Source organism: Thunnus maccoyii, chromosome 21 (genome assembly GCF_910596095.1).
Source record: "Thunnus maccoyii chromosome 21, fThuMac1.1, whole genome shotgun sequence".
In the NCBI taxonomy this organism is placed as follows: Eukaryota; Metazoa; Chordata; class Actinopteri; order Scombriformes; family Scombridae; genus Thunnus; species Thunnus maccoyii.
Window position 1 is genome coordinate 15,483,421 of NC_056553.1, and position 27,747 is coordinate 15,511,167.

The 27,747-nt window shown below is 40.8% G+C and overlaps 2 protein-coding genes across 2 annotated transcripts; one reads left to right on the forward strand and one right to left on the reverse strand.

The window, feature by feature from the left end:
- Nucleotides 1–1,415: 1,415 nt before the first annotated feature.
- On the reverse strand, nucleotides 1,416–7,488 carry foxh1 (forkhead box H1). The gene is made up of 4 exons (XM_042399338.1): nucleotides 7,324–7,488; nucleotides 4,891–5,481; nucleotides 4,036–4,140; nucleotides 1,416–3,701 (listed from the first exon to the last, which is right to left on the reverse strand). Exons 2-4 carry the CDS (start codon nucleotides 5,362–5,364, stop codon nucleotides 2,727–2,729), a joined length of 1,554 nt encoding a protein of 517 aa, XP_042255272.1. The 5' UTR covers nucleotides 5,365–5,481; nucleotides 7,324–7,488; the 3' UTR covers nucleotides 1,416–2,726.
- A 2,579-nt stretch (nucleotides 7,489–10,067) lies between these two features.
- On the forward strand, nucleotides 10,068–26,182 carry ppp1r16a (protein phosphatase 1, regulatory subunit 16A). Its single transcript, XM_042400016.1, has 11 exons — nucleotides 10,068–10,159; nucleotides 19,128–20,194; nucleotides 20,684–20,754; nucleotides 21,951–22,096; nucleotides 22,451–22,554; nucleotides 22,894–23,018; nucleotides 23,211–23,336; nucleotides 23,421–23,496; nucleotides 23,651–23,780; nucleotides 23,890–24,052; nucleotides 24,173–26,182. The coding sequence occupies exons 2-11, from the start codon at nucleotides 19,948–19,950 to the stop codon at nucleotides 24,704–24,706; spliced, it is 1,722 nt and encodes a 573-aa protein (XP_042255950.1). The 5' UTR covers nucleotides 10,068–10,159; nucleotides 19,128–19,947; the 3' UTR covers nucleotides 24,707–26,182.
- Nucleotides 26,183–27,747: the final 1,565 nt, after the last annotated feature.

The window sequence follows — 27,747 nt, forward strand, 5'->3', positions numbered from 1 at the left end:
CCAAGTGGAATCCCCCTCCTCCAGTCTTTGAGCCAGGAATGATCTGGGAGCATCGGAGGAAGGATGGTGAAGGAGTGCAGGCATGCGTAGGCAGCTGATAAAGAGATAGCGGCCACTGCGGTGGAAGCAGCAGGAGGCTGACGGCTGCTGGACTGTTGATGTAAATCAGCTGACTGTATGTGTGTGTGTTTGTATGTGTGTTCTGGAAACTCCAATAGAGTGGCCATGGGCCATGGATCAAAGATAGTTTCCTTGTTTATGGATTACAAATCCTGTGGTAAAACAATATATCATATTGAGAGGATTTGAGACTCACCCCCTGGTGCTGCCCGGAATGATCTCTCCGCTTTATCCACTGACTAATCATCAGCTTTAGAGATCTGTGGTCTCATTATGGAAGAGTGAGAGACTCTGTGTGGACAGAAAACAAGCATGAATTCAGTGGAAATCCATATTTATAAAAATACAATATCATGCAATTAAATAAAAATGAAACGCTAACCTCAGCCAGTCTTTCTGGAAATGAAAATGCAACCGCACAAAGATCTGTTGTTATAATCAGAACAGCATGTCATTAGTCAAACTGTACATTACATTCAGAGGCTTTTACGAGACAGGAAAACTGAAATTGTGGAGCAGAATAGCTGTAAAGGCAATCACAAAAAAAAACTTCTGCGTGAAAAATGTTTCTCAAAAAGTGCAAATACACTAAGAGAGAAACATTTTTAATTCCACTAAAAGACTGAGAGAACATGCAGCACTACCTCAAACTAACTTGATAGGTTTTCCTTTAAATATCTAAAAAAAAATTGAAATTTTTCCTTTTCATTTTTGGCAGCCAATTTACATGAAAATAATAAATAAACATAGAGATGGTATGCTACCTGGCAGTTTTTACATTATACCGTTAACTTTTTGTGTCATTTTTGTGTTAAAACAATTATAATCAGAGGGTTTGAAATAGAAAGTGACCTCCTGCCTCCACTGGTGTAGCTGCTTTAACTCTCCCTCTGCCATATATCTGCAGAACTATGTACATATGAATGACTAGAATACAGTAAGTTCTGATTTATGGAACAAATGTTAACACTTTAAGGAAAGTAATTTCCTTTAATGCAGCATTAATTCTCATGTGAGAAAAAAACAACTCAAATTCTAAACTGTAAATGTGAACCAAACAAACATGAGCTTTTTACTATCTATACAGGTTTGGTAACTCATGCAAGTTGAAATGTTCAGCTACAAAGACGTAGAAAAGTCAAGCAAGTAATCTGGTCAGGACTAAACCAGCCATTTCAACATTAATGATTCAGTGATAAAATAGCTTTCAACCTGTAAAGATTCACATTCACACCATAAAAATGATTGTGCAGTTTCAGTTTACTTATTACCATATACAACGCAGAGCAAGACAGTTAAAATAAACAGCATTTTATTAGATACCCTGTTCAGCACCATAAACTTCTTTTGATACTTCAAGCTGTTTCAATTTCAGCTCAATACTGTACAAACCTTTAACAAAACCACAGGAAAATGGCAAAAAACTAACAAAACATTCACCTGTCAAGGTAGGCAGACATTCATAAGAGATGTTTCCTTTGGAAGATGATCAGAACGACATCAAAACAGTGCAAATAACCCGCAGTCCAAACTCCACATCAAACATGTTTTAGTCCATTTTAAAAAACCTGAGTTAGGTAGTGGTGGTTGTGCCGTGGTAGATTGTCTCCAGTGTCATGAGAACATGCTGCAATTGCAAAGATTGACTACAATCTAAAATGTCAATTTTCTTCACTAAAAATATTTTTTGTAATGTGAAAACTAGTCAAATATCAGCACAGAAGACATCAATAAATAGAATCCAAAATGAAAAAGCCAACCATAATCAGCCCTATTGATCAGGCTAATGTGCAGATAGTCCAAGCAATAGTGTAAATGACCTGTCCTGTATATTTAACCACAGGATTTTACCTGAGAAAGTAAAAAATAATGGCTGTTTTCATTGAAATACTGTCAGTTTTGTACCTACCAATCCTCTATTGCATACATATTTATATTGCATACATATACTGTGTTCAGTGGTGGCAGGAAAAACATTTGTCTGTACTCTGTAATTGGGTTTGACTTCATGCACCTTTGAAAATCCAGCTCATTTGTGTTTCACATGACCATAAAATCCAATAATAAAATTCACACAATACATTCAGCAGTCACAGTAGGTAGACAACATGCAGAAGCAATTCACGGAGGAAAGAAAATCATGGCAATAAAAAAAAAACAACTGTGCAAATAAGACTGGCAGTGCAAAGAGCCTGTAATAATACACACACATTTCATTGAAAGACTGAGGTAGATATTAGTTTGGTTGTATAGTTGTTTGAGGTAGCATTTCTCCAGTGAAAGCAATTAATACTTCACAGATTGATGAGAAACTTTTGAATGTGTACCTTAAAATAATAAATCACCGACTCTTAATTGTACTAAAAACAAGAATCCATCAACAGCACTGTCTGTAGTTCAGCACCCTTTTGCATATTGTCAACCTCTCTTGAGCTGGAGGTAATAACTAGACTTAATTTGGGAGAAGTTGCAGCAGAAATATGTTTTCTTTTCTTTGTGTAGCTTGATTTAAGCTCCTGAATTGTGTCATAGTGGTTTTACGACGGTGCATATTAAAGTGACAGTATGACTCAGTTTGAGTGAAGGAGTCAGTAATTCAGAGTCAGTCAGTACTGAGGATACCTGTTTATGGGAGGCCCGTTCTGCAAGGCGTACTGACTAGGTGGTTGGTGATGTGAGTGGGAGTTCTGATTGGCTGGGACCAGCACATCAAACACACTTTTATTTGGAGGCACAGACTGCAACATGTTGTCCAGGTCCATGATGAGAGGGGGGGCTTGGACAGAAACTCGCCCGCTTGGAAGGATGGGCCAATAGGCGTGACTTAAAAAGTGGCCCGGGGCCATAGGAGAGCCGCCATAGCCGTAGAGGGGGAGTCCACCATGTAGCGGCATTAGAGGCCCTCCATTGAACCGCATGCTGGGTGGTGCAACGGCATTGGGGGGAGCGTATTTGGCATAGGAGGTAGGGAGCTCCCACGGAGGTGCAACAGTCTCCCGACGAGCTGATTTGTGCAGTGGTGGTTTGTAATCGTCGTAACCATCTGACCCTGCTTCACCATCAGGAGGAACACGCTTCCCAGACAGTGACACCCCTTTCCACTCTTCATCAGAGGAGGAGGAGGAGGAGGTGGAGGCTGGGCTAGCAGAGCTGGCAGAAGCACTCCGGGCGGAGGAGGCGTAGCGAGGTCGTGGAGGGGGTGACGGCCGAGGGTGCTCTACCTCGCCCCAGCAGTCCCTGGTAGCCACATCTACATCCCCAGAGGCACTAGTCGGCCGCAGGCTGTGCAACAAAGAGTCGATAGCGAAGGATGAGTCAAGCTTGGGTAGGAACAAGTCCTCTTGGCGTGGGGAGAGGTTTCTGGAGCGCATGGGAGGGAGAGAGGTCACAGGGTCGGAGGGCAGCTCAGATTCTGGCTTGTGTCCCTGCAGGATGTAGGGGGCCAGATCCTGGGCAAAGATTGTCTCATCCTGACGCGATACAGCCGTGTTCTGCCTCTTGAGGAGCTCCAGGGGGACACGGCTCAGCTCCACAGCCCAGAAGTTGCCTTTGCCCTGGGGCTTCCCAGGGTCTTTCAGCACCTACAGGTGGAAGGAGGACTGACAATGAGTTTTTGGCCTGTCAACCTAGTCAGGCAGGACTGACCCATAGTTTCAGTTAACCATCACAATAACAGTAGATACAAGCTTCCAACTGGTTTGAGGCTTCAACCTAATCTTCAGAACATATTTCTATAACAGAGGGAAGCAAACCTCAACCTTATCAGTATTGTGCTCTCCTTATAACCAGGACACACACCATGCAAATCAGATGTTAAGCTTGTGTTTCATGAAGATTTCCATTGTCTTGTGACAAGACACAAGGCTAGATATGCATTTAACCATCTAATTTATTTTACAGTTTAAACATACAAACCTTAACAAAGCAGTCATAAGAGGAGAGGTTGTGTCGCACAGAATCCCGCCAGCCCTTGTAGTTTCCTTTAAAAAATGGGAAGAGAGTACTGATTTCCTTGAGGATCTAAAAATAAAGAAACAAAAAGAAAAGTCAGTATGGCAGCCTGGTTCAATGTGAGCACTGAAGAAGTTGCTTGACACAGTATTTTAGTAGGCCTATTTATGTAGGCCTAATTCAGCCACAGCTCTATTGAATTGCACACTTATGTGGTGGTGGCTGTTAACATTCCTACTGTTATCTACTAGATAGATAAAAGTTTACGTTACAGTAACTGTGTACATTAATTGGCTGCATACGTACACACAAATGCTGCACACTTCCATTGATAGTTGTTATCATTAAGACTGTACATTTCCTTTATATTCAAAATATCAAAAAAAATACCAATTAGACCAACTGCAACGTGATGTGACCATATACTGTATATCTTATCTATTTCCTGATACCGATCAGTTTCTGGTTTCACTGCAGTCCAACCTTATCAATGCAAACGAAGAACGATGCGGGTTGTTAGTCACTCAAATGTCATCAAACGTTGCTGTTTTGTGTCACTTCATGAACTGTAAACGATCTGTCAGTTTGCTATCAATACGTTTTAACAGAAAGGAGAAATTAACTCTGTGATACTTTCCCGATGGAAAGATACTAAAAAATTTTGTAGTTTGCCTGAGATTTATTTATAATTATAATAAAGTACTGTGAAGCTCAAAAGCAGTGCCATGCGTAAAATACACCATGCGCCATCTACATCCGAATCGCCTCAGGTATAGCACTGTGCACTCAAACACATAAGCAATATAAACTCATTTTTACCTCAGATAAAGTGAGCTTCTTCTCTGGGGACCTTTGAATGACCATAGCAATCATTGCAAGATAGGAATACGGTGGTTTCGGGTACCGCTGATAGTTCTTTTTCTTCCCACCGCTGGAACCGCTCTTCTCCCGATCACTGTTCCACGAGTCCCGGGTAATAGATTCCTGCTTAAAGTGGGCATCTTGGGTATTCGGGTACGATGATCCCGGTGGTGTGGCTTTATCCATGAGTGCCGTGGCACTGGTGAGATATTCAGGACGAGCTGCGGGCTTCTCGAAGCGCAGCGGCTGCTGGGGAACCATCGGAGCTGGATGATGAGTCCAGTGTTGGGCTGGGGAGCTCCGCGCTACACCGCTGATAGGAAAACTCTGCTGCGCATTTCTGTGGAAGTCAAGTTGATGGTCGTGATGTTCTCCCAGGTGGGACAGAGCGGGTGGTGCCAAGAGGCTCTGTCCCGGCCAGTGCTTTGTCATGCTGATCAGCCAGGGGGGGAGATCGGCCCGCACGTTCGGACAGGAGGACGGAGAGGGGGGAGGGAGGTCAAAGAGTCGGTCCTTAACTTCTGGCAGACTGCTGGCTCCAGGCTGACTCTATTTGAAGAGCAAACAATTAACAGTTTCATGTAAATCCCGCTGCGTAATGGAGGAGAGAATGACGCGTTATCTGAGAGCAGAATGACTGATCGCCCCGGGGGGCTGGGGAGGGTCTGTGTACGAGAGGGGGAGAGAGAAAGACAGTAAACCTGTAAATAACCCTAATATCAACATGCCACTTACAAACCAGAAATGCCGAGTTTGCTTTGGAAACATGCAGCGCTTAGAAGATGTACGCACGAAGGCCCCAAAGTGCATCTTTGGTATAAGATGCACTTACAAAGTTTATTTTGAACGATTTCAGAGACAAGAGCAACAGCTTCATCATTTTATTTCCTTAAAACGATACAATTAAACTAGTTTTTAATGACACTGAAGATTTCCCTTTCTATAGTGACACTTTCAGAGGCTAAAGGAAAAGTAAAGCTTGTGGGGGGCGGGGTGGGATACACGAAAGAGAAGTAATTTCGATTGAAGCTTACATGCAATCAACAATTTTTGGCGAGCAATATACATAAGGAATGGCTAATATACAAGCGTTGAAAGATTAAGAATTTGGCAATTGCAGTAATTTGAGAACCATTCCTCTCAATAGTCTTTATTTACTGAATTAGTCTCTGAAATTTGAAGGAATTGCAAAAGCTCATAATTTAAAAACAGAGGAAGAGAGTAAAAGTAGCCTAAGTGAACAGGTGATTATTGATATTCCAGAGAGTAATCCATACACATGCACACCCCTCTAACAGAAGACTCTACTTTGAGGAAGTTTTACAGTTTGTAACTGGTCAGCAGTTGCAGAATTTTAAAAAAAAAAATGGATGCGTAATTGTAATGCTCTAAGAAGGCGCAACAGTCGGGGGTTGTTTTGCGCACAGTAGGGTCTCCTCGGGCATATGCAGGATGTCATTCACTGTTGAGAGACTAAGTTTCGGGAATGCATGTCTTTTGTTCAAGTTAACGTAGTGCTAATGCGTAAACTCTTGCTGCCCAGCAAGACAGTGAAAACAAGTTGGATTAGAAGAAACCCCATTGGCAAGCTGGAGACTGTTCCCTTCCCAAAGAAGCTGCTTAGCATGTGAGGAAATACGGGAGCTATTCAACACCATTTGTGGGTTTTCTGGCGCTTACAAGCTGCTAAGTGTCCTAGTTGGGTAGGACATTCACACCTTGAGCAATCATGTTCCCCCCAATTGTTGTAAACAGCTTCAATATATCTCTCAGAGTTATTTTACTCAAGTCAAGAATCAACAAAACCACACGGTACCTTTTCTACATCGGGTCACTGTGGCACTGAGCTATAAACTTTTATATCATGTTGCCTTTTTATTACACTAATTGACATATTAAGCCTGATAAGATAAAGAAATGTAACACTTGAATCAAGGATTGTGTCACTAAGATTTGTCCCCAGGAATACACAGAAACAAAAGAATTAGCACTTGTGTTGATATTTTTGTTAAGATGTCAGAGAATTTAAACTTGGCTGACCTAAATTCAGGCTGCTTAATCTACAAATAAGTGACAATTAACCTACATTTTTGGGATGCTGGGTATGAGTGCAGCAGGGCCACCTACCTGCAAAATTACATTTTAGTGCTACTGAGCTTTTTTTTCTTGAATGTCACAAAATGGCAGCTGGTCACTCAACTGTTTAGCTTTAAATATCCACCTAGAAGATCAAAATATGGCCCCAGTTTGTGCCTCTCTTGTAAACTGAGACCTAACATAACTGGCAACGTCAAAAGCAGATGACCTTTAGTTTTTAGTTGTTTTGTGCAGAAGACCTTGGTGTTGTTTTCACTAATTCATTCCATAAATAACTGTGTGTGAGACTCTTACCACATGAATTTGCCGCTTTTGTGCTTTTTGCAGTAAAACACCAACTGTATGAACTTGTTTTCCAGGTCAGATGGCTTCTCTAACATGGTGAGCAACAAACCTCCTTCACCTGCTGCAATTTGCATTAGTGGTTTTCTTCTCTGATTGCCATGCACTGTTGAATAGATAGAAAGCGTGTCCCCCTCTAGTGGTTTCACTCAAAACTCAGTGAAAAGCTTGACTCCCCCTTTCAGTGAACAAGACAGTTCTGCAGAGATGAAACAGTCACTCTCTGTTCAAAAAGTGAATTTGGTGCAGTTTATTGTCAATGAGATTTTTTTTTTCTTCTTTGTGAGCTGGAGAAATTCAACATGTACAGGCAAACCCCTCGCTCATTATGCACAATGTTTGGACCTTATTTACATGCCCTCTCATAGTGAAGTGCTCAATGCAAAACTGATTTAAATACAAACTGTCAATCTATCACTTCCTGTCTGCTGGAGTGCCAGTTAATAGGGTTTTGCCTGGATTAGCAATGAGAAGAATGGGAAACCATATGAATAGGATAGCTTTCAGGACAAGGTTGTTCACATAGGCTGATTGTGTCTGGACAAATCCCTTGTTTATAAGATGTCCTGGGATGCATCCTGATACTGATGGAGAGGAGGAATGAAGTTAAGCCCCTCTGAGACTGAGAAGGATGAAGAAAGTGAGAGAAAGTTTTCATAGTGCTGTCACAGCTACATCACTGCAAGATTGATTCAATAAAATGAGTGCTGACTTATTTTTCTTTGTCAAACTATTACAATATACACACAAAAAGAGTGTATGTAGGCTCCAACCTTCAGTTTGAAGGATTGGCTCACTCAAAATATTATTTAAAGAAAATGTTTTCTTGTTGTCCCTTAATGGTATTGAGCCATGCAGATATTGAGATTTAAGTCTCTGAGTCTTTTTCTACCACCACCCCAGTATAACAGACATACTCAAACCATTGAAAAGTGACATTTAAAACAACCCACAGAATGGTGTGTCAAACGTTTTCACAGGGAATATTTCTGCAGTGGAAAAATGCCCAGTGAAAACTGTTTCCAGTGAAGTCTGTAATGTGTTTTTGAAAGGTCATAGTGCTGATGGATGTTTTAAATGTATTTTTAAATGCTGTGAGCACCATGAATTAAATCTTATTCATCTCCATAATATTTGAGTGGAGACAGAAATCTCAGAGGTAGATATATCAAAACTTAGGCATATAAAACCGAAACTATGTGCACAACTAGACAGCCAGATACCGCTAGAGGTACATTGGAGTATGCTTCTGTTTAACTGTCTTATTGTGTTATCATCAAAGTTAATTGTTCTTACAGTGCTCTTGTACTAGCCATCTTCAGTCTTTTAAAGCTTAATATGTTTTCTTTGATTTTTGTTTTATAGCACTTGGTAACTTAGTATGCAAATATTCATATATTTTAAATGCCAGAAAAGCAGTGCATGGTATCCTGATGACAAGAGATGGCAACAGTGGCTCATGCTCCCAAGTTGTGTCCTCGTTGCATCCGCTGTGTTGGTTGGCTGGGTCACTGTAGGCGTCAGCTGAGAGTCATCATCACTGTCTGTAACTGTATTATTAGCTGATTCTGGTGCTGCTGGGAGCTTCATTTGGATTAAGCAAGCAGTCAGACAATCAGTGGGGTACAGTTGGTTGGCTTTGTTGAATTGATCTTTAATTAATGTACATTTGAAGATGCGAGTATGCATGCAAACACAGCCTTGACATTTGTTTCAATAAACAAGATTAGGGTGCTTTTGCACTATGGCATGTCACACCTACTCATTTTTACAAAGTCAGTTTGCTTTCTTTTTCCAGCATGTGAATTCAACAGAAAAACTGACGGTATAGGTCAGTGTGGTAACACATTTCCCACCAACAGTCATACAAGTACTTCAAAAAACAAAGCAATAACAGTCAAAAGTTTGACTGCTATTTAAGTGAATGGGAAAGTGTGTCCAAAACTTTGGTACTGTATAGGCTATATATTTTCACTTTGATTATAAATGTTTTTTGCAAGCTGTGAGAGCGTTCAATCTATGTTTACATGATACATGAGTCATCTTTACTTAGTCTAGTAAAAATCTTAGCTCTGTGGTCATATGGCACTGAAGTATGGAAGCAAAATTTTGAGCTTGAGAGATGGTTTGTGAATGCGTAATGAAGTTTGGCAGCTGTATTTCTACAGCTACAAAAACATTTTCACACATGTGCAAATTATATCTGTGTGCACACCAGCACAAACTATTCATACAGCTGCAAGACTTTATTACTCATTCACAGACCATTTCACAAGCTCAAAATATTAATGACCCTTATTTGCTTCCATACAAGCACCTGCACTTATTAGTACTAGTTTAGGAATGTGGTAATCCAAGAATGAAGCATCAGTCTGATATACCACAGTTAGGCTTAATACTATCACAGCAGCTGTGACTACTGCTATATTTGCATAATATAATATCAGATCTATTATAACATTATATCTACCTTATGAATAGATAGAATAGTACCTAAGTGGAAAAACCACAACATAAAACAGCCTGCAGACGTGCACCGCAGCTTGCAGACTCTGTCGCCCTCCAGTGGAGGCTGTCCCGCGGGAGGAGAGGGAGAGAGAGGGCGCAGGTCCGGTTGTTATGGTGAAGCATTTCCCCGGAGGGCTAGAGCGGTAGCCGGAGCTGTAGCTGGAGTTATAGCAGGGGCAGGAGCTGGACCAGGAGCTGGAACAGCAACAGGAGCAGGAGCTGATACAGTTTCACCGCCGCAAACCTGCACAGGAGCTACTACAGACAGTCAACTCAACAGGTAGGACGTCGCCACGTTTATTTCTATCATTTTACGTCGATAATGTTCACCCTGCTCGGTTTAACTCCACTTGTATCAGGTTGACTAAGCTGCCGTTGAGACGACGTACCATTTAATTCCCTAAAAACACCGGTAAGACTGAGAAGTAAGCTAACCTGAACTTAGCGTTATGTTAGCATGTCATAACGTTCAATGAAAGCTGCTCAACAGGTGTGCTTCTCTTTTTTTAACGAGAGTCAGTCTCATAGGATAAACTCACCGGTGTATCTGTAGCCGGTGGCGGGGAGTTAAGCCAGGTAGCTTAAATGAACTGTTACCTGTCAGACTAGCCACCTGTTAAGCCTGTCTGTCTGTGGACCGCTAGGTTAGCTAATCTGCTGCTTACAGGTTAAGAGCTAACGCTTCCGTTGTTTCTGTTTAAGCTTTTATTTTTAAGGTGTTTTACAGTTATTATATATGAACCTGTCAAAGTCAGTAGCAACAGGGCAGTTTATCGTCAAAGTTAGGCTGACATATCTATATGGCAAGTTTATAGTTCAACAGACTGTAATATGTCTCCATAATTCACCTTCAATAGGTTTAGTGTAATCCGGTACAATAGCATTGGTATGTATATTGATATAGTTACATTAAAGGACGGGTTCACAGTTTTTCAAGTCTATCTTAAAAAGGCAGTCAGGAGCCCAAGTCAATATTGAAACAGGTTTTTCTTGCCATAGTCATTCCTCCTGTTCATACATAACGTTAGAAGATCCCTTCATAATGCTCTTATTATGTAATTGATGGGGGCCAAAATCCACAGTCCTCCTCCTGTGCATAAACGTATTTAAAAGTTTATCTGAAGCTGATATGAAGCTTCAGTCATCCAAATGAGTCAAATCAAGTCGACATCTTTCAATGTTACTGTCTTTTTAGTGCCAAAGTCCCTCTTTTTGTTACTATACTTCCACTATAGCTCAACAGGGAAACGCTGTCTGAGAAAACACAAAGAGGGAATTTGATGCTAAAAAGACTGTAAATGTGTCAGATATCCACTTTATATGACTAACTCAGACTGCTGCAGCCTCATATAAGCTTCAGATAAACTTTTATATGCATTTTTGCATAAAATGACTGTGTGGACACACTGTGGATTTTGGCCTCTATCACTTATATTGAAAGCACATTTGAAGGGGATCTTTTAATAGCCAATATGAACAGGAGGAATGATCGCAGCAAGAAAAACCTCTTTTAGTGTTTATATGGGCACCAGACTGTTGTTTTAACAGACTTGAAAAATTGTGAACCTGTCCTTTAAGTAAGATGGTTGGGTTGTGAAATAAAATGTCAATACAGCCTAACACAACAATATCACAGACTGCCTGTTTCTTAATTTTCCATACAGTTAAACAACTTTCTGACAGACTTTTAAAAATACAAACATAAGCATCACATAAGCAGTTTTTACTTTGCAGGGTTATTGTATTGGATTGCATTAGATTTCATGTTTATGTGCCAACCCCTAGTATCTTCTACGGGGCTAAAACAATTAGTCAATCAAACTACTGGCCATTTGACAGACTCAGCAACAATTTTCATAAGTGATTATTTCAATCATTTATCAAGCAAAAATGCCTTTCCAGCTTCCCTAAAGTGGGGATTTGCTGCTTTTCTTCATCATATATGATAGTAAACTGAATATCTTTGGGATTTGCATTGATGATAGGTTAAAACAAGGAATTTGAAGATGCTATGTTGAGCTTGGGGAAATTATGATGACATTTTATTCTATTTTCTAACATTATAGACAGTTAATTGAGAAAATAATTGTCAGATTAATCGATTTATAAAAGCAATTATTAGTTGCAGCCCTAATATTCTATTCAGATGCTTCGTCTCAAGGAGAAATAAGTATTATCATTGAGTTTTGTTTGCCTCTGTGGTTGTTTTCACTCTGATGACTGCTTACTGGAGGCCTGATTCTTTGATTAGTCAAAATGAGCTATTAGCCCCAATAAAGTCACAGTCATTTTTTTGTTGTTGAGCCAGCCTTGCCATTCTTGCTCTCAAGAATTGCCGTGTGTGGTCTAAAGTACTTATTCAAAGGCTTTGCTGCGGTATGTACAGTCAAATATTTGCAGGTTTCACAATATATAGACCAAGATTAGCTTGTAAGCTTCTTGATACACATCATGACAGGACACACACACACACACACACGTGCATGATATGAAACATCTAGGGAGAAATCATGCAAAGGTTAGATGACATTTCAGCATTGAGCTTAGACTTTAACCCTTTGATCTTGTAAGGAGAAAGCACTTGTAGATACTGAGGCAAAGACCAGAAACCACTGTCCAAGTTGAGGTAATCATTATAGAAGGATTTCTCTGTAATCCTAATATAGTTTTTTTTCTTTATGATAAGATAATTCCAACAGGTCAAATGACTCAAGCAGTTATTTAAAGGTCAAACTGTATTTACAAGGGGTTGGTTCACTGTTGCATTCCTTCTCTAGTACGTATATTTCCTCTTTTTTTTTCCGTCTGTAACTTCTTGGTGAGGTCTGTAACTGAGGCTCTTCTTTACCATCATGTCTGTTTGTTTAGATGTGAGACATTCTGCGGACGGATGTCATACACATCGTCTCATCCTGCGGGGACCATTTAAAGATTCTTTATCCCTGTTTTTTGCTCCACCTCCGTGCCTGCAAGACGTGACCCTACTTCCTGCTTAGGAGCAAGTCTCCTCTGTCTCCTCCCCCATCCTTCCTCCTCCTCCTCATATTCTCCTCTATCTCCTTCGCATTCTTTCCTCCACATCCTCTTGCCCTCTCATTCCATATCCTGTTCTCCAAAAAACAAAAAAAAAAGGCTAAATCTTTGTCTGTTTGTGTGTATCTTCATTTCTGCCCGAATATTTCCAGATCTGCCTCAATCGTACATGCGCAATGTCTTGCTCTCACTCTACTCTTGCTACTCAGTGGCATTGCTGAGATTGCTGAGTGATTATGGAGCAGCTCAAACCTTTACACATGACAGGACTTAATAAGTAGACCCCCCCCCTCCTCCTCTCTTTTGCAATAATTCTCCTCCTGTCCCCCCTTCATAAATTATTTTGAAGTTGCAGATAGAGCTATTATTGTTTTCATTTCCAGTTTTTTTTTTTTTTATCCTTGCAACAATAATTTACAAGAACTTGAGCTGGAGAGAACATGCTGATTATGTCAGTAAAAAAAGTAACCAAATCTATTGGTACAATTAGGAAATTAAGCTATTTTGTAGACAGAAAATGTCTTCATATCCTTTTATTATTCTTTCATTTATCCTTACTTTTCATATTGCAATATAACCTGCACAATTACATTTCCCAAAACTCTTCACAGAATCTTTCTTCTGCAAACACGCTTTGTCAGAATCGCTCCCCATCAGCTCCTTAATTTTTCAAATTTTTCAAATATGTATTTTTCTATATAACATACAATTCAAAGAGGGACATGTTCCAGATAATTTCAGTTCTTATTTAAAACAAACTCTTAGATTCATTCATGTCTTCATCTGACAACTGATACAGAGCTCCAAATTTATGTTCTCATTGGGTTAAAAACAGTTAAAGGTATTTCAGGATATTCAGCAAATGTTTGGCATTTTTGCTTGAGAAATGATGTACTATTCTCAAAATAGCTGCAGGTTAATTTACTGTTGATCACCTTGCTGTTTAGTTCTAGCTGCAGAGTAACAGGAAAACAACGTTTCTGATTATTTGGCAGGCAGATTAGGTCACTTGGCATTTGTTCAAATAGTGGTCGCGATCATTCCCGACTCATCAAGCTGCATTGACTCAGCACTGTTTGTTTCAATGCACAGAAAGGTCTTACAGGTCACATCAAACAGCTCACTGGGCCGGTGGTTGTACACAACAACTGTACAATGATGACAAACCACGAGTGGAGCAGAGCAGGAGTTTAAACTGTGTTCTGTTATGTTCTTGTAAGTTCAGTCACACTTAGCTCAGGTACCACCTACTTCATGAATGTATGAGCTTCAGTGTTGTGTTTGTGTGTGTGTGTGTGTGTATTCATAGTAGTCTATTCATTCCAGCTGTTGAATGAAAGTTTATGTTCTTCAGCAGCTGTAGACAGCCCTTCCTGTGAAGTCATTAGGTGGAAAAAAAAAGTCCACAAATGTCAGATTGATGCAGGGATATTTTTCTAAACACACCAAAATATTTAGTCATATTTTTCAATGTGCATGACCTGTTCCGCCATGCCAGAGTTTGTACAATATCAGTGATTTAGCTACTACTTATTTTTCCCTCTGTCTGGGCTCTGTCTGACTCAGAGAATCACAAGGCTCTTACACAGAACTGCCACCAACAAATTCCCTATTCCCTGTGTGCGTGGGAGCTTAATTTGGCAGTGCCAAAACTAACTGAGGCTAAAGAATTGTGTGCTCATGTCTCTGCATCTGCTCTCAAATAATTTATTGAAGTACAGCGAAATTTGCCACACACAGAGACGATAAGGTAAGATCACAAAATCATAGACTTTTGCTTTTGTTACCGTTTCTGTTCATTACTGAACTACTCTCCTTACTTTGACTTAAAGCAACCATTTGTTATCATTATATGGGCATAAAAACACAGGTAGTCGGTCAGTTAGTTTGTTAACAGTAACCCTGGTTGTATTCATGCTGAAGTTATTTCTGACTCCTCCCTTCTTTCTGTTTTTTTTGTTGAATATTTGTGACAAAAATATAGATTTACACAAGAAACTCTTGCTCTGCTTTGATTCTGAGCAGCTGACTCCAAAACCTGGTGTCTATGCTTGTCAAAATACCGCTTTTAATCATAGTTATGCTGGAAATATCTTTATACTGAGTTGTGTTGTCTACCTGTGATCACGATCAAGCTTCAGATGCGCTCAGAAATGCAATGCAGTGCTCATCAATAGACCTTTTTCACAGCAGACATTTTGACTTATTACAGCAGGAAAAGCACAGTTTGACCGTTGTTTATGTGTCATTCTTGCTCTCTTGCTCCTAGTTCGCTGTTGGTGAGTGATGTAGGCTGATTAGTCCCTGACAGCATGCTGAGACTGACTGAGCTTCTAGTCTCAACTGTCCCATGCTGTGAGGATCCTAAAGCTTTTTTTTTCTTTTTTTTTTTTACCACAGCCTGCTTTTTAGTTTGTTTGGTTGCATCCAAATGATGGCTCTCAGCCTCCCTATCCAGGAGGCTACTTTCAGACTTGTCTCCACTTTCAGGCTCTAAAACATATATTGAACTGAAAGGCTATAGTTAAGAAATTTAAAAAAAGAACGCATGGAACTCTTGACTTTCTGTGTACACCAACAAGTTTACGTTGTATGCCTTTTATTAGATGGTAACATCAGAGAGATGACAGGGAACGAGGGGGGAGAGAGATGGGGAGCGACGTGCGACAAAGATGCGCTGCCTGGATCTAACTGCAGACGTTGTGATTATGTGCCATGCTTCTTAACCTGTAGGCTACCAGAAATTGGGCACAACACCAAATAATGACTGTGTTCTTGGTGGGACATGATGCATCCTGTATGTGTGTGTACTCGGACTAGCCAGGCTCAAGAGTAAACATCATAGTGTCTGTCTGAGCTTCTGTCTCAGCTCCATTCTCCTGATACCCTGCACTAATTGGCTTTGACTGAGATTTGACTTGTCTGGCTCACTCTGCCAAGACAGCTAATCAGGAAGCACTCTTTTATTTGCCGTGAGTGAGTGTGTGTGTGTTTGTGTTTGTTTGTGCATGTAAATGTATTTTAAGTGGGAAAATGTTTGTCTTTCTGTGTCAGCCCGACTGTGTCTTTGCATATGTGTTAAAGTTGACCTGTGTGCACGGTTCATAACAGCTTTTAAATTTCATGTTATGTAATGACGAAGCCTACTACTACCACTCACCTAACCAATGACCCATCAAAATGGTCAAACCTGATCACTCGTCTAATGTACCAGCATATCAACAGGTATAATCTATTTCAGTTAGCTAACATGGCATCAGATAGGTCTACTGTGGTCCATTAAGAAACACTATAAGGAGTCTAGTGGTAATTAACCTGTTATCAGGCAGAGGCTTGAGTTCCTGATAAGATTTTTGTCAGTCAAGTGACTCTAAGTTGTTATAATTGTTTGAGAGATGATGTTTGGACTGTTTGCTGTCCTTTTAGAATATCCTGATGCATTCATTATGGGCTTGATTTTGTTTTCCCATCTTAAAAGGAATATTAAAAAGTCTTTTTTCCACCAAAACACAGTAACATTGCCATTGATATCCTTAAAAAAAGCTATAAAATCACTTTAATCTTCACAGATCCGAGGTTTAAAAGTTACAGCTAAGTGTGCAGTATAAGAGGCATAGCACATGCTAGTATCAGGCCAGCACAGATCCTCCAATTAGGTGAGCCAGTGTGTTCTGGATATGGGTGGAAACACAGTAAACCGGTTTTATTGTCATGATCACATGATCTGTAATTGGTGCTAAAAGAAAAATAGACGGAGACAAAGGGACGCACATTTGTCATCTGCTTAGTCAGTGGCCACCATTTCAGTCTCCAAGCTGCTACAAGGATGTGAATTTTTAGTGACATTATCTTGGATTTAAATTCAAAACATCTCATTCACCTCCAACAGAACATTATTGATTTCCATTGAAGGCTGTCTTCATTGTTACAATCCTCTCCAAGGTAATATTACAAATCCAAACCAGGCCGACTGTGTCACCGTAAGGCTGTTTATGCTTACAATTCCTGCCCCTGAGATGTGCAACGTTATCACGTTGAAGCTGAAAAACACAGCTTGTTTCTTATGGCCTATTGAGCAAACTTCTGAAATGTTAATGGTCTCCAGTAAAATAACATGATAATCAGTGGAAGCATCTTGTTTGCAAGAAAATTAAATATTTGTAGAAGAATCAGTTGTGCACAAATCCACAAAAGTGCATTCAGAGCAACAGATGGATGAACTGAATTGTAACATGCAGATGCCCCAGTCTGTCGTTTTGTTGTTCATATCAAGGCCAGTTCAAAAAAATAGTTTCATTTGTGAGCCAGACAACACAAATGTTCAAGAGTGGGATCTTTTTGATCTTCCAGATTGTGTGTATGGAATTATCCCACTAATACAGCAGGCAAGTTCCTGCAGGGATTTTCCCCGTTTCTCCAAAACTTTCACCCTTTAAAGCCCCTTAAAATGCCACAAAACATGTTGCCTTTTTTCATTCCTTAACTCTAGCTGAGAGTTGATCAAAAACAGGTTGGACTACAAACTGTATACAGCCTTGCCTCAATTGTCCCATAAGGGTTTGGCACGTAATAAGTTTGTTTCCTGTTGACCTTTTACCATGAATATGGACTTTGGATGTCATGGCTTTTTTTCTGTAAGAAGAAGACCGCTTAAAAATAGTCACCTCATGGATCACTGGATTATAAATTAACCTAATCATCCATGCCTAATCCATGTTCATGCTTGTATTGTTTGTATGAATGATCCTTGCTGTGGCCTGCCAGTCTACAGGGGAGTGTTAAGCTTTTGCCTCAATCTGAGGAAATCCTTACATTGTAGCTTGTGACAAAGGGTGAGAGGTATCCTAAAAATAGTAGGAAGGCACAGTAAAGGAACAAATGACAAAAGTTTGTCCATCCCCAAGGCAATAACTATTAAGATTGACAACATAAGAGGCCTAATGGATACTGTGATTGACTGGTCTCCATTAGGAAAAAATGTGAACTCCACAAGCATTTATTAATATATTACCAACATTGAGAACTGCATTATTACCAAAAAGAAAGGATAAACACCAGCCAAAGTGATGTTTCACAACCTGGCAACTCAAAAGTTGCTGTTATTGATGGCATATAACTAATTTTAAACCATTAGTACATGATTTATTAACCATTAATAAAGCCTTTAATCATATCTTATAAAACCCTCTATAAAGGGTGCCTCATTAGACTGTGGTACATATCTTATTGACTTGCAGCTCTGTTTGCATCAACACCAATCCAATTATCAATCCACCAACCAGAGTTGATTAAAAGTTTGATATCCTGGTCAAACATGGATGCTAGCTGCTCTAAATATGTCTAAAAACAGACAAATAGCTAATTTCCCTAATAGATAATATCTATTAAAGAAATTATGGTATAGACTGTGGTATTTTAAAAATCAACCGTTCCACAAAAACCGAAAAAGGAGGCATATAAAACAACCACTTGTGTTTTTTTGTTGAGAGGGAATCTTGGAAAAACTCATTAAATCAAATTGCTCAAAACATTTTAAAAGCCTTAAACCTCTTACTGTCAGTTAAATGAGATAAAAAGCTATGAGGAGCCCTGTAACTGCAACTTTGTTATTATGATTCACTGTCTGTTTCCTGTCAAACAAGCTGCTTTATGGAGAGCTCCACACACACACCACACATCTTTTCAGGCTGCTTGCTGCGGTGGTTCTGTGGCTCAGGACTACTGTCTTGTCAGTCACTCTCCCTATCTCACTGAGTGCCTTTAGTTGACCTTCCTCTCAGCGCTCACAGGCCCAAGCCTAAATAATAAATGAATAGCCTAGAAAGAGCCAAGCGTGTGTGAGCCACATAACTCGTCTGGGAAGTTAACGACAGGTAATGAGAGCGATCCTGCTGACCGAGGCTGCCTGGATTAGAACTCGCAGTGAAACATGCCACATATCCGCTATTTAAGCACTTTTCCACAACATCCCTCTCTGAGTCTGTTCATATGCCAACGACTGTAAAGTGTGTGTCGGGCCGCAGGGTGTGTCAATCATTAATGAAAAGCGTCCCACCGTCTCAGGTTTCCTTCGGTAGAGGAGTGGGAGAGGAGGGAGTAGGGGGAAGGAGCTCAGGGGTTAAAGATAACAGGATGAGGAGAGCAGTGTGCATACATTGAACTGTAACACAGCACTCACATTTTTCTCTCCCTGCTTTGTTTCTTCTCTTTTCCAGCCCACAGTTGCAGACAGAAGATAATGTCACTGTAGAACGAAACGTTGAAACCCTTATGCCTAACTTCCTTCTCATGAAGACCTGCCAAAAAATGCACCAACAATGACAAGTTGACTTTGGAATAGTCTCCACTCACCACCCAGTGCTGTTTGAAAGCTGTCAGTAGGCCTTGTGTGGATTTATCAGCTACTGCCAGCATATTGTCCCTGTGGATTATCATAGACTGGCCCCTTTTTTGGATGCAAGTCTTGGACACAGTCACCACCAGTATGGAAAAGAAACTACGATGGAGTATCTAACCTGGAGAGTAGTCTGACTCTGCTTTTCTAGCTCTTTCTCTCCCCTTTCTGTGTCTTTCTCCTGCAGTGTATCATTGGGCAAGTTACCCACTAATGACATGGATGGGAGGACTGATGGTTGGTTGCAATCCACGGCTTGGATGGTTATGTTTTGGACATCTTTCTCCCACCTGGCACGATAAGAGTCTAAAAGATGGGAAAGAGACATTGCAACAATTCCATGTGTTGCTTTTTTCTGAAATCATGGAAATATTCATCACCTGATCCCACAACATAAGTTGCTTTAATTTGTCGTACTTAGAGAATTTTTTTCTTCTTGCTTGAATTTTTTTTTTCTCGAAAAGATGTTTTCATCTTTTTGCACAAACTGCTAAGTCCTCACGCGCTGTCCCACAGGCCCTAAATAGGCCTGACAGGAGGGCCTATTTAAGGGGCACAAGGGAGGCATATGAGAGCTTAATAAGTCTGAAGCTTGGATTTAAAATCCTCCTGGACTAAGGGAAACATAGTGTTTTGGTGGCATGGCAGCAGAGCACGGCGAGCTGCTGGCTGAGATGTCCACTATTGGGCGCCTGAGTGCCACTGAACGCCTGAAGCATGCCCAGAAGCGGCGGGCGCAGCAGCTGAAGGCTTGGGCACAGATGGAGAAGGATGCCGCACGAGGAGGAAAGGCCAAAGCAGATAAGAAGAAGGGGCGCACCAAAAAAGTGACATTCCCCAACACCGTCACCCTGCTAGATGCAGCTGCACGCAATGATGTGGATGAGGGTAGGTAGAAACATGCTTACAGTGGATATATACACGCATACACTCAGAACAGACATGTTATAGACCAATCAAATTCCCATAACGTGAAAGCGGCCCTACCCTTGAACATCAGGGGATACTATAACGTCTGCAATTGTCCTGTTTGTTTCGTATAAGACATGACGTTGGCCTCTCCAAAGACAGCATCGTGCTCTGTAAAACCCACGATTCAGAGGAAGTGATTCATGCATAATTTATTCTGGATACGTCACACGAACTAGCCAGGCATTTTGTTTTCAATGACTTTATTGTAAGCCACAGGGTCAAGGCTAAGTATAGTGGCAGATATTTTAAGTTCATTGTTAACTTACACACAGACCCACTGAACGGGTATCATTTTCTTACATCTATTTAGGGAAACAGATTTCTGCAATGTGTTGTAATGTTTATGTGGAAAAGACATAGTCATAATGCTGTGTGTCTATCTGCGTATGTTTGTGCTCCTTCTAGTGAGGGAGCTGCTAAACAATGGTGTCAACCCAGATCTGGTCAACGAGGATGGACTGACAGCCCTCCATCAGGTACGCACATACATCTAGTTATGGGAGTTGCGGTGACATTTCAAACCTGGAATGTACAACCAAGCCACTGACAGGCTGACGGGGAAATCAGACTGGTTAACAAAGAATTGTGCTCCACCTAATTATTTATATTCATAAATTCCTAGCACTTCACTCACAGTATGCCACAAAAATAGAATCAGTTGTCCAAATATAATGAATTTAATGTTCGAACTTCCACATCTAGCAATATGCAAAATATCCACCAACATCTTCAAAACAAACCCTCCAGGTAATCCACATACTATAGATACACTCCTGTCAGCATTTAGGCCATTTAAATGTCTTTCATGTACACATGCACAAGTTGTCTCTCTCATTCCTGCACCAGATTATATAAGCAGTCTTGCAATAAATGAGATGAGGTTACTCTACATAGTTTTACGCTAACAGTTTGCGACTGCCCTTAACAAGTCAAGTCACCTTTTGTGCAGTGTGTGTGTGTGTGTGTGTGTGTGTGTGTGTGTGTTTATGTTGTGTGTGGTCACAGCTTTGAGCTCACTAAGTACTGTTTGCCTTTATTTTGTCTCACTCTTAACTTATCGTCAGTCCGTTTACATGAACACACTGATTCATTCCCACAGTTTTAGTTAGAGGGTCCGAATTTGGAAGAAGTGAGGGCAGCTTGCTCAAGCCTACATTCCTCTCCCAAACACTTTTAGAGGGAATACATCATAAGATTCCTGTGTCTTATATGACGAGACCTTGAAACCCACAAACCCAAAACTACCCTGCAACCTTTATAATTCACGCAGGCACTTTTTCCCACTGTTCCTGTGTTCTGTGTATTTGGTTTTTATAAGTTAGCAACACAAACACACTCCTATAAACTAATCAAAGTAGTACTTGTGAACACAGAGACTCTTTATAGAAGCAGTTAACTGTGCTCTTCCCCTTGGAAAACTCGATGTTTACACAGCAAAGGGCTGGGCCATGCATGCATTTTTTTTCTATTACATGAGTCAGTGTATTAGTGTCCATAAATAATCATGCATGGTTTTATCCATTTCACTAGTTCTTGTTTACCTGCAGTATGTTCTATGCCTGTATATCTGTATATCTATGCCTGTTATGTGTTCTGTCTGTACTTTTCCTCACATGTGTGTATATATAAATGTACATTTTCACACATATCTACATTTGCCCTGTCTTGCCAGTGCTGCATTGATGACTTTGTGGAGATAGTGCAGTGCCTGCTGGACGCTGGAGCTTGTGTGAACGCCTGTGATAGTGAGCTGTGGACACCGCTGCACGCTGCTGCCACCTGTGGACACACCGGACTCGTGCAGCTCCTGATTCAGGCGTGAGTTTGACCATGAATTTCATAACTTTACTGTTTTATGCATCCTTTCTCCTCCGTCATAGCACTAAGCACATCAGGGTGTAGAAATTCATAAGCTGATATTCAGATAAATATTTCTACATTCTTTCATTCAGGCAGAATGGGTATCATTCTCTAGATTAAGAGCTGTCCTGGCGAGAGTATCTTGTTTACATAAACAATGCAAATATGGATGCAGTTTGACTCTCTAAACACTTTGCAAGTGTATAATTATTCTTGAGTCAGGGAGTGTCACTGTGTCCTACTCTAATCCAGTTGCATATGACTGTTTGCGTGCTTCTGCTTGTGTTTGTGTGTTTGTTTGGATGCTTCTAGTGGGGCTAACCTGCTGGCTGTCAATGCGGATGGCAACATGCCCTATGACCTCTGTGAGGACGAGGCCACCCTTGAACTGCTGGAGATGGTTATGGCTGAACAGGGTCAGTGAGTTGAGTCAAATGGAAACCATCACTGTCATTTTTGTAGCTTATTTTGTAGCATTTCCTTGAAAGTTACGCAATCTCACTGTCACAATGTAAAGCAGTGCTTAATAGACCACAGATGGAACAATTGTGTGTGAAGGAAAAATTATATGTATTTTATGAAAAGTAAAAACTTAGCACAGACTAATGGGACCAGTCCCAAACCAAAATTTTAAAACTGGCAGCACACTCAGACTATTATTAACTGTGTGTTTTGCTACCATTGGTCCTGTCCCTGTGTGTGTGTGTGTGTGTGTGTGTGTGTGTGTGTTTGTGTGTGTGTGTGTGTGTGGGTAGGGATAACTCAGGACCGTATAGATGAATGCCGAGGGGCTAAAGAGATGGGCATGCTGGCTGACATCCAGGCTCTGGTTCAGAGTGGAGCGGACTTAAACGCTCAGGATGATAATGGAGCAACACTGGTGAGACAGAGTGACACGTGTAGATAAAAATTTTGGGGAAGGAAAACACAAATCCTTAGTTTTGGAAATTGCAAGTATTACACTCACCTGTCTTTCTAAATCCAAACTTTTAACCCGTTAAACCTGATAAAACTATATCAAACCTAGGTAATATAAATACTGAGTGTGTTCTTTGTTGAATTTTTCTTCTAGCTCCATATAGCGTCTGCTAATGGCTACATGTCTGTGGCAGAGCTGCTGCTAGAGCACAGGGCTAAGGTGGAGGTGAAGGATTGTGATGGCTGGACGCCGCTACATGCTGCCTCCTGCTGGGGACAAGTCAGTGCTGCGGTCATATCAAAAAATAAAACCATGTCTTCTTTCTTAACTTGGCAATTAACAGCATTTATATTTGTGTCATAGATCCAAATGGTGGAACTGCTGGTGGCACACGGAGCCAGTCTAAACACAAAGTCTGTCCTGGAGGAGACACCTCTGGGTAGGACCTCAAAGCGTTTTTGGTGTTAAACTGTATTTCAACAAAGCAGAATACATTGTACATAGTAGCAGCCTCTGATCCAGAACCACTTCTTGTCAGCCTCTTTCCTTTTATACCTCACAATGTCTTAATTTTTGTGCTGTGGCCTTTTCAGATGTGTGTATGGATGAGGAGGTAAGAGCCAAACTGATGGAGCTGAAGCACAAACACGATGCCATCATGAAGAGCCAGGACCGGCAGAAGGGCACACTGCAAAGACGAGCCTCCAGTACTGGAAGCAGAGGGTAAGAGGGGATATTGAGTCTGGATACAGAGAGCTCAAGGGAGTAAAAAGTGCACATGACATTGGAACAGTGTAGTGCTTTACTGTTCCCTTCTCCCTTGTTTATACAGTAAAGTGGTGCGTCGTGTCAGTGTGAACGAGCGCTCCAGTTTGTACCGGCGGGAGCACCACAAAGAGGCCATGGTGTGGCAGGAGCGCGGCCGGCAGCCAGAGCCACAGGATGATGATGAGGACAGACAAACAGACAATGAGCTGAACCAGCATGCCACCATGGTGAGTGAGCACAGTTTTTCTTTTTTTTTTTGCTTTTCTTATTACTGTTGTTGTCACATTTACAAAGAGTTGAAGCTGATTTAAATACATGTTTTGTTGAATGTTCTCCTTGTGTTTCAGGCTGCTGGAGCGTCGTCACGTTTAGAGGAAATGGAGTCTGCAGACAGGAAAATCGTGTCCAGCCTGGGGAATGGAGGGAGCTCTGTTTCTCTGGCCTCCTCTGTGCCTGGAGAGCTGTGGAGCGGTGGAGGTCGCATGGAGCGCAGCGCCTCCTACCAGCTCAGCTCTGCATCCGGAGCGGGATCAGCATCTGGGTCTGCAGAGGGTGAAGGGTCAAACAGTATGACTCGAGAGAAATCGCACCACACGCTGGCTGACCTGAAACGCCAGCGGGCAGCTGCCAAGCTCAACAAGTACCCAGCACCTCCACCACCTTTGCCCTCTCCCTTAGAGGAGGAGCCTCCTGTTGCAGAAGCTGAGGTGATGACTTCTCAGGCCCAGCAGGAGCTCCAAGGGACACCCAGCACAGAGCAGGTGGCCTCCCCCAGCCAGGTGTACTTCACCCCAGCCAGCGGAGATCCTCCGCTACTGAAACTTCGAGCCCCTGAAGAGGACCAGTCAAACAACAAGGAGCCCTGCTGTGGACTCATGTAGACAGCCTCACACACACGCGCACACACACATTGCCTATAGAGTACAGAAGCTGTGCATGTTACACTCTGAAGTGGCAAAAACATTTCAAAACAGACATGCTTGAAATTAAGATTTTTGTTCCCAAGTTAAGGCCACATGCCAATGAGGGTTTGATCTGCACTGCATTTCAGAGATATTTGTGCTCCCCTTGTTTATCTTTTTTTTTTTTTTTTAAGCAATATGATTCATGTTTTACACAAAAGTCCCAGCATTCCCAGTTGCTCCCTCTTAATTACAGGCTGCATTAACTGATGGACATCAGGTGTCCATCTAGTGACTGAGAGAAGAACTACAGGTTCCAGTGTCTGCTGTCTCTATGCTCATTAGTTCATCCATTACTTCACTATACAAATAGATTGATGTTTGATTGAAAAGCCTTAGAATCATGTGAAAGTTGAAATATTTATGTAAAGCTGAATTAAATGAAGTTGCATCTCAAGATTTATTTTAAATTAAGAATGAGTGAATGAGGTTTAAGTTCTGTTTTATTTAGTGAATGACTGATTTGAAGGTACATTATCTATTCTTGCATATATTCACTTGCATTTATTATAAGAAAAAGATGTTTGGGAGATTGCTTGGTCATGATAGTTTCAGTACAGCTACTCTGAATTAACATTTACACCAAGTAAACAAGGACTGTTTCCTTGCTTCTTCTTTTTTTGTTTTCTCTTGGACTGAAAATACACTGAATTGTTTTCTTTGGTCACTTTTACAGCGCACAAAAAGCCTACATGTCAATATCTGAAATGGTGCAATTTGTAAATTGAGTGTTTCTTTTGAAAACAGTGTCAGTTAATTTATAATTAAATCCACAGATAATTTACTCAGCCCATCATTATCACTGCTAGATTTCTATTTTGCTGTCAATATTTCTATTTTTCTACCCTCTGAATACAATCATGTTATTTATTCTATCTGATTCTGAATGTGGCTCATGGTGTACAGTTCTTGTACCATTTTTTTTTTTGAAAGATAAATATAATTCTATGAAGAATTTCAGTAGGTGTGAGGGCAAGATATTTTGAACTATCAAAGAGATTATATAAAGTTTTATTGTCAAACTAGTTAACTTTTCATATGATGATTTATCAGAGGTTGGTGCCTTTTATTAGGTGGCAGATTTAATTTAGGTTTGCAATGCTTGCACAAAGTCCCATGTGTAAATTTGGTGAGCTGTGGGATAAAATGATCAGATGTGGACTCCAGCTGTCAATGCACTCCATTTTCTTTATTGCATTTCAGTTTTGTTAGTGATTTTTACTGTGCCCTGTTTAGACAAGACAAAAAAAAGCTTTGTTTTCAGAAATGATTTTTGTATTTTTTTTTTTTTTTTTTTATGCAAGTGGTCTTATTTAATGGATGTGGAAATTGTGACTGGTTATGTCTGATTATTTTTTTTGAAGGATGGAATCAGATAAACGTGTTTGAAATGAAGCACCGTATTGCAACTTAAGTTTTTGGGGCTTTTTCTACATTTGAGTCAAAACAAATAAGACAGGGTTAAGTGATGGCCTCATGGTTAGAGAAGGGAGTTTGTAACCAAGTTGTTAACCCTTTTAAATCCCTTGATCGACTGTTTTAGCCCTGCCTTGTTTACATTGAGGATGTCTTCCCCTTGTGGTAAAATGTAGCAGTTGCACATTTCACCAATGCCATTTCTCTTACATCTTACATCATGCTCACTCACTTTGAGCGCATGATGTAAGATGTATATGTCACAGTCTGTTCTGATCCACCTGTCACTGCAGCACATAAAACACATAATATACACTCCGCTACACTTAAGATGCACTGTAGAACTGTTTTGTTGTCGCCTGTTGATTATGACGACGCAAGTCGCAGCTTTACCTTTTAAAAACTTGTTGTAGCATGTTTTTCACTCACAAGAATTCCTGCCCTACTTCTGTCTACCTACATCACAAACATGCATGCACACATGGATCTTAACTCTTTCCAGGATATGTATGCGGCCTTGGCAACAGTTGCGCATGGGCTGTGTTAAAAATGGAACCCACTTAAGTCCAGATATGTTTTGACTGTGAGCCAAGGCTACTGAGCTTCAAGTTGGACCTGTAAATCTTCAAATCCTCATATTTTAGCCATTTTAAAAGTATTATTAATTACATAATGTTGATCTGTCATTTAAAATTAGATATACATAGGCTAAGTGGAACAGACTGTCGTGTGGTGCTGCCAAAATATGCACAGCACGACACACAAAAGTCACCAGGGCATCACATGCGTGTACATGAACCGTTTTAGTTTGGGATATCAAATTTCTTTCCCAAGCCCCCTCCAATACATCCGGGAGGTTTCACTGTCTCACACTGGGTACTTTTCACACACAGTTATCTACAATATTTCTGTCTCTGACCTGTCCAAACAAAAGATATGCATTTATGCATATCATTGAAGTCATGCCCTCCTATCATCCTGTCCCTCTGCATTCTTGACTCGATAGGTGGCTCTTCTGAGGCAATGTGATTCCCTTTTGCGGTTCCCGGATAAAGGTTCAACATTGTTTTTAGGCCAGAGGCTGGTGTGATGTTGGCTTACAGTAACACTGTCATGTAATGTTTTGCCTGGTTTAATAAAGACCTGAGAGGTGCTGTGAACCATGTAACAGGTTAGGAAATGCTGAGATTTGAGGATTCAAGGATCATTCATTTACAAAGTATAGAAAAACAAGGAATTTGCCTTGGTTCAGCTTTCAAAACACACAAAGACACTTATATTCAGTAAAAAAATCTAACACATATAACAGACACTGTTACGCTGGGTGTGTTCAATAAAAAATCTTAACAATAATGTAAAACAACGACACTGTTATACTGGGTGGAGGGGGTAGGGGTGGGGTGTTTAAAGTGGCAGGAGCAGATAGCAGCAGGTCTGTGGGCTGAGGGGGGATTTGGGCTTAGGAGATAGTGAGTTTTATGGTGCAGGGCTGTTCTTGTCTCTGGCCTGTGATTAACTACTGATCTCTGGCTGCCCCACCCCAC